A 12,098-nucleotide genomic window follows, 5' to 3' on the forward strand; every position below is an offset into this window, starting at 1 on the left:
CAGCATGGATCCCAACAAGACAAATGAGAGCAGGAAGACAGGCATGTGTTCTACCTAACAGAATTAACTGACCCGGTTTTTCCTTTGGGAGTAAAGGTCATCATGAGACAACAAAAAGGTGGACACATGTAAACAAATGTGCAAAGATTACAATGATAATTTAAGAACTTTTCAAAAATCAAATATTGAAACTTTTCACCTTTATTTATCAATGGTAAATGTTGAATGTACATAATATAAAAAGCCACGGCAGTTCCTTATTACAATTGGCTTGAACATCAGGGAAAATCTCAGATACACTCAGTGAAGCTAAGTAATGTGACAAAAACCTTAAACCTGTGATGAACTACAATTATAAACAAGGTAAATACTAAACCTTCCATTGTCCCATGGAATGGATGAAAAGCAATGTAACAATAGAGGTTATTCATATTTCCAAATGAAGAAGTTAAACCACATATTAGTACCTCGTCTCTTGGCTCCATATGGACAACACTTCTTGAAGCAATGTGCCTTGGCAGGAATAATATCCTTGAGAGAGCTTTCATGGAATCACATGAAAAATAGATCAAATTCCATATCAGAATACCTCCTCTGAATTGAACTTGTTCCAAGACTCCTGTACATGCATAATAAACACCTCAATTTATGCGATAGGAAAGAATATTACTAAATAAAACAAGACATAACGTGTGAAGAATAACATGATGCATTCATTGCCTTTGCTAACCTTCGTCATTGGGAGATACAACTTATGGAATTGATAGTTTCCAGACAGGAAAAATATTCGATTACTTGTTTGCCAATAAGAGATTATTATTGCACAAACATAAATGATGACATCCACTGATTAGGCTTCAATTTTTCATGGGAAAAATAACAAAACTACAAAATGATCAAAGCGCCTTTCTAAATAATCACACCATATTTTGAACAACTTCTGAGCCCTATCCTCAAATAGAATGTTGATATACAAGAAAACGCTCCCTCATTTGATAAAACATGTAATAGGCTTATAAAACAATAGTTCTCATATGTACCACCATCGACCAACCTTTAAGAGATCAAACACTTTCTCAGCGATGTATTTCTGTTGAATTGTCGCACCTTTTTGCTGCACTTTATCTGGGTGTACACATAAGGTAGCCTTTCTATACACCTTTTTCACAGAAGCTGCGGTTATTAGATCTGTCAATGACACGGCGTGCCAACCACACTCTGGCCAAAGAACCTGAAAAACTTGCAAGAATGCAGACGTGTGAAATTAAAATGCCACTTCTTGTAAACAACTTCTACTCTTCTATGATCCTACAAAAATAATAAGTTTTTGGAAGATTCACTGAAACTTATAATGACTTTTAGGTATTTACCAGTAATCTTTGTCAAACATAAGCTAAATGTTGAAGTACTTTGAAATATATGATGTTAACCAAAGATTTCCTTATCGAAGTAGAACTCCAGTCATTTACATACAAAGTTGACAATCATATTTTTACCCTAGAACTTAGTCATTTACATAACAATCCAAGGGAGAAACATACATATTGAAGTGTTGAGAGCAACGCACGGAGGTTTCCTTCTTTACCAGCAGCCCAACGCTTGATTTCTGAATCGATGACATCGCCAACTCTCTGCGAAATACATCCAGAAAATACCCAAAGTGAAAGAAATGTTTCAATTCACGAACGGAAGATGAGCAAAAATAACAAAGAAGGAAGATAATGCAATGTTAACCACCACGAGTAAAGCTTCTAATTCAACCTTCTCAGAGACACATCCATGGCCATAACCTATGCATTGACAGCTATATCATATAAAATGCTAGAACACCCAAAATGTGCAGAAGTTCCAACTAAACTGATTTTTACAATATATAGGCATACTTATAGTCATTATGCATGAATGCATGCATATAGAAGAAAATTTGGTAAACTTTGAATCAATTGATCTTACATGTCTTTCTGCTTGATCTCGTTGAGATTGCAAGTCACGTTGGTTCTTCTCATCCAAAGCCTTGGCCTGTGGATATCAAGTGTTCAAACACAATTATCAAATGTAATTTTAAACCAAGTTTTGACAACATCAACAATCAAAGGCATTGGAGTTTTTTCCCATGTGTGATTTCTTTGTATATATGCATGAGAATGAAAAATCATATTGATGTTTCAAAAATATACCAATCTGGTCATTGAGACCAAATCATATGACGTCCATTATTACATCAGAGATCCATACAAGAGAAAGTGCTAGACATTATAAGTGACATAAGGAAATACAAGTAAAACATTAGTGGGAAAGTGTTAACGAGTGCCCTGACCTGCTCATCAAACTCCAAGATCAATCCTTGACATGACGTCGGTGTGATCCCATAGATCGATCATATGTGGGTTTTCGTGGACCAATCTTGGAGAGGGTGATAGAATTAATACATTGGGTATCCCCATCTACAATGTTCTTTACGATGACAGTTCAGACTCAATAGCCTACATAAATGCTAGCTTCATGAACTACTCAGTGGATGGATTCCTACAAAAATCGATGCACATAGACGACTATATTCCCCATGTTTCTAGGAAAGCACCAGGATAACTCGGAATTTCCTTTCACCAGCTAGAGATTGATGCAGGACAAGAATTTGCATATCTAGGGCCAGCAAACTTGGCAAATTATGTGAAGGAGAGGTCAAGAATAAGAACACTGTGCAAATTGCCACTCTACAAACATCAGAGAAAAGTATGCCACTCTTCACCAGTACACCAAGCTCCAACAGATGTTGGAGAAGGCTGACCTGCATCACTTTGGCCAAGGCTTACTCAAGATTCAAAAAACATAGTGAATCAACTCTTGTATTAACACACAGGGTGAAGACAGTCACTTCCCCAAAAAAGGGCCTACTACAAAGATAATTTCATGAGCTTGTCAGCAAAAGCACGAAAATGGTCAAAAAAACACTCAAATTAGTAAAACAAAACAGCCAGAAAAATAAAATAGGCAGTCTGTTTCTAAGAAGGTACAACAAACTTTTGCTGCCACAATGACAGCTTTCTCCAGGATGCATGTGCTCCATCCTGATGTGAATCTGCATTTGGCTAGCATTCAAGTATATCCCCTCCATCTCCTATGAATGCTCTTATCCCCACCTCTATCAAAGAGAGATTAATTAATTAACTGATCCGCCGGATATTATAATTAGGATTACCACAAAAAAACTGAGTTGTTTAGACATCGAAAGTTTGTATTATTGTGGTGCAAAAATGTATTTGTGTTCAAGACTGCAATGCTACAATATCAGCTTCTCAGACACTGAAAACCCAGAAATCCTAAATTCCCAATCTAACGCTTCTCTTCTAAACAGGAATCCATTTATGCTGGAACTTCCTTACCTTCAAGCTGAAAGACAAACAATTGACCCCTAAAGTATTACTTAAGAACCAAATCCTATCTCTTTAGCAAATATTCACCAGCTGTTTACCGTTCAAAATTGTAATAACAAATAAGCAGCCTCCTTAAATGAAGCTGGAAAGTCCAGCAACTCTTCAGGTAGGATTGAAGGGCAATCCTTCTCCTTTGACAAATATTCATTAATTACGCACCATTTAAAGTGTTGGTAAACATATCAGCAATGTTTTCCTTGCCAGCAATTACATGCTAGTTTGTAAAGTAAAAACTATAAAATCTTTGCTCCTCGTTGGCAAACATGATTCTTTGCCAAAGTAGTGTTCACTTTTACTACCGGAATAGTTAGGAAATTATAGGTGTGTACACATATCTTCATTAATTGCATTATCCACTACGCTTCCGATGCAGCAAAGACATTTGCATACTGATTCATTTGAAGAAGCTGATACATAATATTGATTCTTATTTGTTAACCAAGAAATGGCTCACCACCGAACATAAAACAATTTATAAAGCCTTGACATGGATCTCTTATCATCCAGACAGTGATCCCAATCAGCATCAAAATAACCATAAACTTCATCACCATCAGAGTATTAGGGATGTAATGCCATAACCAGCTTTGTTAGATAGAAATTTTGATTTCTTTACATGTAGGTGTGAGATGTGACGTGTTATTAAAGTGACTTAATATATCAAGTGCAGAATATACATATGGTCTTGTTGTTGTGAAACTGAGGCTTCACGATTTTAAAACAATGTGAAGAAGCTAAAGAATGTTATTGTCCCACCACCTGAAGCTTGCGACAAGGAGCGCGTCCCATTTTACGGTTCGTGAAATCAAAATCGGAAGCCCAAGATACAACCTCCAAAAGGATCATGCTAGGTTCAAGATTGTTAAGGACAAAAATGTAATTATGTCAGAGGGTGAGGTTGAGATAAAATAAGGAAGATTTTGTAATTTTTCAAAAGGTGTAATTTTATAATGGAGATTTAAAAAAGAAAAAATGCAACCGCGCGTGTCAAGCGGTGAGCAAACCGCCTCAAGGAAGGTGGCAAAGGCGGTTTGCCCCCCATAAAAGCCCGTCCCATGGTAGGAGAGGGCATAGAAAGTGAATGAAGGAGCTCGCAAGGATAAAGAAGGCACCCCCGTCAAAGAGGCTGATCAAGAAGATGGTATATGCAGGAAGTGTATAGCCTATACAATACAATACAAAAACTAGAAGAAAGAAAAGAAAAGAAGAAAAAGAGGTGTGTCGAACTGGTCAATTTCAAACACTCCTTCCCAAGGAGAGGTCGCGAGTTCAAGTTTTTCCAAAGCAGTTTATATTGGTAAACAAGTTGTGTAAGATAAAAATAATAAATATAAAAGAGAAAGGAAAGGAAAATAAATAGAGAAGGAGAAAGGTTGAAGTGGTTTACCAAAAAAGCCTTTATTCCAAAAGGGGAGGAGATAGATTCAAATCTTGCCAGAACAGCTTTTGGCAAATAAATATTGTAGATGTTTTTTTTAATCAATTAATTTTCTTTTCTCAACAACTTTGCATCTGTCTCGTCTTCTTGCCATCGCACCATCCATGATTACATCTTGTCATACCGATCGTCTCCAAGTCACAGAACCCTGGCGGTTGCAACACACAACCGCAATCTTTACGACATCATATCAGTTTTTTCCTAGAATCATGGTGTGGTTCTGAAGACTCAAAGATGTCAGTCACCCTCTGCCAAATGTTTTTCTAATAAATGGGCATTTTTTATAAACTGCATGATTAGGATCTTTCTAGGTATTTTTACAGTTTATTCTCATGATACTTGCAAGTTTTATGCTTCTAGCCTTGGTACTTCCTTCAGATTTTATTTCTAGAAGCCTTGCTTTTATTGGGGGGGGGGGGGGGGAATCTTGGAAGTGCCAAGTACACCTTGAAGATTCAATCAGGGATCTGACCTTAGCTCAGCCTTGGGCTCAGGTAAACTGTCACAGCTTGCAATTCTCCATTTTGTAATCTTGCAAGATATGCCTAAGTAGCTTATTGTGAGATAAATAGGCAATCTTTTAATTGCCAAACTCAGATATTGCTATAATAATGTACTCAACTTGTATGCCAAGAAATAAGCAAACATTAACAAAAGATGAAGAGGAAAGCTACAGTGCCACCACGATATAGAACACATAGATTCGGATCTGCAATAGAGCATCTGAATTGAGTAGTATCACATTCACAGTCAGTATGATAAGAGTTCTATGGAGGTGGAAATAGGAATAGATTCAGACTTTCAAGAAATGTAGGCAGTATGATAAAGGCGAGGATTGCAACCTTCTTCAGGAGAACATACTCATACTAGATTTCCTGAAGAGAGCTTCCGGGAGATCCAGCTTTGAATGTCACAAAGACAGATAGACATGGTAATTCTTACCACATCTACTACATAAAGATCTAGAGCAGACAGCAGCATGAGCTTCAAAAGCTGGAGAGGCAGAACGTGTCAAACACTAATGCTCTGGTAATCAATCTTGCGTATGATATCATTGACTCCAGTTCCCATCAGAAAATCTCGAAGCCATACCTGTTATTTTAAGGTTTGTTCAAATCCACAATGAGATAGCCACTTTCCTCATCATGATCACGTCATAGCCAATCTCTGATTAGTAAATAGCTTTGTGTTTCAGCATTACCTTGAGATAAAACCTTTTGTTCCTTCATCAATGTGCAAAGCTCAGATACATTGACAGTTGTACATCTGACTAATCTTGAATTTTAATTGAACCTTAGAATACATCAGACGTCCTCCACCATCCTTTCCCTCAATGACCCATTACTAATCCAGCATTCATTCACTAACTGTATGATCTCTTCCACATTACAAGTATAAAAAGATATTATGACCATTTCGACCACTTCCTTTTACAATATGTTTTGTATCTCAATACTAAAATAAATAGGATTTTCGTAGACAGTTGTGTATTTGTGAGTTAGCATTAGAAGCATGCTTGTTACATTTCCGTGCAACTGCCCAGGTTAGAAACTTGAAATTCTCTTGACAAAATGACAGGCAGCTATGATTATATAGTAGCTGCTAGCTACTTTTCACCAATATATGTGGAATTTAAATTGATTTCATTTATTGTGTATTACCTGGTGCTAAATTAGGTTAAAGCAAAGAGATAAAGAAGGATTGGAATATCTGGAATGAGCTTTACTACTTCCATCTTTGGTAAGGTATCAATAAATCCTTGATTAGTAATTTATATCTGTGGTCAGTTTATTCTTTATACTATTTTTAACTGCCCATAACATAATCTAGAGAAAGAACGTCCATAAAACTTACCGCACGTTCAGCAGTATGCTGATAACGTTCCAATCTGGCTCTTCGCCTCTCAGCAGTTTCTCCATTAATTTCTTGGAATTCACCAGAAGTAGACGCAACACCTAGAGAAGCAAGGAAATACTTAGCATCTGCAAATTACAATCAAATGTTTGTAACTAAACATTTTAGTTTCTTTCTCTTTCATACCAAAAAGTGATGTCCAATCATCATTCAAGCTTGTGGTTGTTACTTTACTAGCAGTAGCTGATGCATTAGAGCTCTTTTGAGATCCTTCATTTGAAGGCTCTTTGCTGGACTGTCCACTCATTCAAAACACATCAGGCAGAAAATAGTTTCTCAATATACACATCACACATCTGATTTTCATTTGCTTATTAGAGCAATCAGATAATTAAGAAAGAACCGCTTAATTGGTGGAGATCTTTAAATTAGTTTCTAAATTTATAGATATTGTAAAACTGAATTTGGTTATTAGAGAAACCCAATAAAGCAGACAGATATGATAGCTTACTTTTGATGGGGACTTCTGTCTCGACACACTATTGGCACGCAAACTCGATGAAAAGTACGCTTCAAAATCATCATCAATTCTTTGCCGCACTCTTTCAGCTGCAGTTTTTTCAGTCTTCTCTTGTGCATCTGCTGCTGCCCTTTCAGTCGCTCTTTGCCGGGCTTCTGAATTTGCTTTTTCCACAGCAGCTTGCTCAGCTCGAGCTCGAGCTTCACTCATGGCTCTCTCAACAGCAGCCTTCTCTGCATTAGCAACTCTTTCCCTCGCCTCTACTGCTGCCCTTCCGCGTGCTTCTGAAATCACTCTCTCTACAGTGGCCCTTTCTAAAGAAGCTTTTTCTCGAGCTTCTACTGCTGCTCTTTCTCTGGCCTCAGTTGTGGCTCTCTCTACAGCAGCCCTTCCTAAAGAAGCTTTTTCACGAGCCCGTATTGCTGCCCTTTCACGTGCTTCAGCAGTTGCTCTTTCAACAGCAGCCCTTTCTAAAGAAGCTTTTTGTCTAGCATCAACTACAGCTCTCTCTTCAGCAGCCCTTTCACGAGTCTCTTCAAATGCTCTTTCTCGCACCTCAGCATTAGCTCTTTCTACTGCTACTCTCTGGGCTATTGCTCGCTGTCTTGCCTCAACAGCTGCTCTTTCACGTACCTCTGATGTAACTGTCTCAACCACCATTCTTTGCTTTGCCTTCATAGCTTCTCTTTCTTGTGCCTCAGCAGTGGCTTTTTCCATTGTGGCTCTTTCATAAGACACTTGATGAGCTCGTTCAGCATCTATTTGATCTCTCTCTCCACTCTCTTTTTTCTTCTCCTTTTCTCTTTCGTTTTGCTGTTTCTCTGTATCTTGTTGCCCCCTCTCCTCTCTTTTGGTTTCTTCCTTCACATAATTAGATTTTTCCTCCCTCTCTTCCTCTTCTCTTTCATTAAATTCACTGTTTGCATCTTCATAATCCAATTCATCATCTCCACCTGTGTCACTATCCTGTTCTTTGTCTTCTTTTATGCTTCCACCTACGGAATCTGCTTCCTTTTCTTCTTTTTCATTAACATGTGGGTTAGACCTTGCTCTTGCCATTGCTTGTTCCATAGCACTTGCCGATGCTGCTGCAGCTTCATTGCCCTCCATCATCTCTTGATCTGCTAGTGTAACTTCCCTATCTTTCCTATCAGCCATTTGCACTCTCAAAACACTTGTGTCAGGGTCTTCTGCTTCATCAAAAACACTGCCAAACTTATCATAACCAGATTTATTATCATTTATTATCACCCCTCTTGTGATTGAGGATGGCTTAAAAAACTGAGGAAATTAATTAAAAACAAAATCAGTTCCGATACTACCTTCTTTGACATTTGCATTTCTTTGGCTCATTTTTGCGTAACTTTGTTTCAAATCGGGCAATTGTGGAGGCCTTCTTGATGGAGGAGGCATCACAGTTGGTTTTGTCACTAATTTCACAGCTTCAACAGAGACCCACACCTCTTTGTCTTGTGTCCTTCCAAGAACATATTTTGGAAGCTTCCAAGAGTTCTCATCTGCCTCATCGAAATCTTGTTTGTTTCGTTGTGAATGCATTGCTTCATCCAAATCTTGTTTGTTTCTCCTTGAATGGTTTACTTCATTGAATTCTTGTTTGTTTCTTCTTGAATCAATTGCTTCATCAAAAATTTTAATGTTTTTCCTCGAAAGGATTGGTGAACCCTCAAAATGATCATATGTATTAGTTGAAGATCTTATATTTTCTTTTGCTGGACTGTAACTTGGATGATCTTTTCTTGACTCAAAGAAATCAATATCAATTTGTCCATTATCCTTCTCTGTAATACCATGTTGTGAAGCATTTCCGGATACCGGAATATTTTTATAGTTTACATCATTTGAATGATGTCTATTTTGCACGCCTGTAGATTGGGCTGAAATCTTGGCATCCATACATGGAACCCTCACAGTAGAGGATGGAACAGTTGAGTCTAGGATAATAAATGGGTCATCCAGATGTACATGGAAAGAATCATTCAAGGCCTTGCTATGAGTGCCTTTCTCTACATTAATTGGTACACTAGTAGTTTTCCTGAAAGAATACAACAGCATTGTCAGATTTGCATGGTGATACAACATCCCAACCTGACACTTCCAATTGTATGATATATAAAGGAAAAGATTCACCATACACGTCACACAGAGTCTTCTATGCTCTACCAAGTTTTGCTTTTTGAATATGGCTACAAGTTAAAACATTAACGATCAAGTTTGGCACAATCTGCAATATGTTAGAACTCCCCTGCAAAACTCCGTTAGTCCAGCTCAATGATGATTATGGGGTATGAACAATCCATCAGCTTTGATGCCTCCATCTTTTGTCTCATTCTCAAGACAGCAACCTTGATTGTCATTGTAGTGATACCAATGTTGATCATTGGAAAATACATGATGGATCATGCAGCCACAGATGAGCATTTTGTACCATTATTCATGTTAACACATAGAGATATCCTTTGAATGAAATGGTTCAAAAGCTGTTCTGGCAGAAGCTCATGGAACTTAATTTATCAGTTTACTACTAGACTAATCACTAAGGACAAGTCATGAAAGATCTTTCCAACCCCTTGACAAATATGTTGCCTTTACATCAAAATAAGCTCAATAACATTCAATTCAATTTACAGCCAATCACAAACGAAAACCAAGAGCAATTACACACTGCGACATTAAGCCAAAGCCATTTTCAGGTTCAAGAGTAAGATCCCAACCTTTGGAACAAGTATAGCGTCACTCCAGGAATTCATGTTGTTTGTCTTTAGGATTTTGGTTTTCTTTCACAACTTTACATTGAATCAGCCCCCTCTAGTTAAAGACCTTCAACATGGACGGTCAAAAAGGTGAAATGTGCACATTACCATGTGTAATATGAACAGTCACATGACAAACCAATGAGCTTCATCTATATAGTCTTTATATGGAACCCTCATTTTATGAGTTCTATCTATCTCTATGCTAATTAATGAAATCTTAAATGTTCATCGAGTAAATTCATTGCGTAACTTCCATAATGTTTAGCCCAGTCTATGATCCCCTGTACAATATCCAAAACTTTGAATTCTCCTAAAAGTCATGAAAAATAGGGATTGTATTATGGATATGAAAGGATGAGAAACATGTAGTAGCATACCAAGGCCTTGTTGGTGCAGCACTCCCAAATCCAGGGAGAAGGTCATCACAATCATGAACCAATGGCACTGCAGACTCCACTTTGAGATGCATATTCGATGGCATATCTTTCAAAACATTTCTTGAAGGTACCCCAAGTACATCATTGAACAGATTACTGCTACCAGACTCCATTCTGGGGAGCATATTCAATGGTGCACTTTTTGAATCTATACTTTTAGATATCCCAAATAGATCATCCATCACATCAGCTGTCATTTGGTGCATATGTGATGCGGCACCTTTTGAATCTATATTTGTAGATACTCCAAATAGATCATCGATAAGATTAGTCCCATTACCAACTACACCATCATAGATCAAATTGGTGTTGCCCTTGATTCCAGGTATCCCACCAAATATATCATCATCATATAAAGGAGCATCAAAAACAGGCAATAAAGAACCGTTGTTAATGGAAGAAGAAGACATTTTAGTTGATGATGGTTCAACTTCAGATTGCATATCAAAAAAGTTGTCATATTTCACAGTATGTTGATGCAATTTAGTCGGTTTTTTGGTAGCATTAATGAATATATCATCATGAAAGAGAGGGATCACCTTTTGTTTTTCAGAATTTTTGGATTGAAACGAACTCAATCCGTCCATCGAGGTTCCAAAAAGGAGCTCTTCTTCTTCAATTCCTCCTCGGACCGAGAAATGGTCATGTTTTCCACTGTTTACTTGTCTATCGCTTACTGATGGAGTATCATAGACGAAAGATGAATTGTTTTCATGGTTTTCCTGTTTATTTGTTACTGTTGGGGTACCATAGATTGAAGATGAAAAATATGATGATGTTAGTGATGACTTAGCCGTAGAAATAGGAGTCGATTCACCTGTTTTTCTAAGGCTAACGTCTCCTTGAAGCATATCAACAAGGTCTTCCATTGTGAACTTAGGGATTTTACATCGAACTGAGAGGCATCTCTGCAGATGGATGGATGTGTAAATAGTAGAAACGGGAGTCCATGGGAATAAAGAAAACCAAGCAGAAACCGAATTTATCAATGTTCTTAAAAGAGAAGAAGAAGAAGAAGAAGAAGAAGAAGAAGGAGCAGGAACTCTGAGCGTGGAAATGGCGATGGCGCTCCTGCGTAGGAAGAACAAGGTTTTATAAATAATAATAATTATAATTTATGAAGGTTTTATTCAATTTCACATAATACCCCTGATATTGTGAAATGCACATAACAGCAATCCAATCCAAACCAGCTTGCTTAGCTTCTTACTTATCGTTCAATTTATAGAAGATACAAAGGTACCCATTTTGGATTGGCCTAGCTACATGCGTGCCAAAAGGGTATTTGCTAAAAGGGGTGGTGTGATAAAAGGCATGCACTCGCATGAAAGGGACACCACATTTCCCCCCTGAGAAAAACAAGGAGTTTTACGACATGGGCAAAGGAGGGGTGTTAGAAGATAGGCTTGGTGGGGTAGCATAGGGCTTGATACGGGCAACATGGGCGGAGGTGAATCGGCCGTTGGAATCACGTCGGAGCAAGTAAGTAGTGGATTTGATGGCACGAACTATTGTGAACAGGTCGATCCATCGGTGCATGAGGGATTCGTTGAGACCACGTTGCCAGACCAAGAAGTAAACAAGGACTTTGCTTCCATCATCATAAGTCGGGGTAATTCGAGCCACATCGTAGTGTCGCTT

The 12,098-nt window shown here is 37.9% G+C and overlaps 1 protein-coding gene across 1 annotated transcript; it reads right to left on the bottom strand.

Annotated features, from left to right (window-relative positions):
- Positions 1-317: 317 nt before the first annotated feature.
- On the bottom strand, positions 318-11,516 carry LOC147850313 (uncharacterized). Its single transcript, XM_087336353.1, has 9 exons — positions 10,398-11,516; positions 8,569-9,299; positions 7,238-8,436; positions 6,913-7,021; positions 6,727-6,827; positions 1,954-2,019; positions 1,542-1,631; positions 1,055-1,231; positions 318-619 (listed from the first exon to the last, which is right to left on the bottom strand). The coding sequence occupies exons 1-9, from the start codon at positions 11,324-11,326 to the stop codon at positions 581-583; spliced, it is 3,441 nt and encodes a 1,146-aa protein (XP_087192479.1). The 5' UTR covers positions 11,327-11,516; the 3' UTR covers positions 318-580.
- Positions 11,517-12,098: the final 582 nt, after the last annotated feature.

This window comes from Azolla caroliniana, unplaced genomic scaffold (genome assembly GCF_043228905.1).
Source record: "Azolla caroliniana isolate FFs.n. ecotype wild unplaced genomic scaffold, voAzoCaro1.0.p SCAF_21, whole genome shotgun sequence".
Lineage (NCBI taxonomy): Eukaryota > Viridiplantae > Streptophyta > Polypodiopsida > Salviniales > Salviniaceae > Azolla > Azolla caroliniana.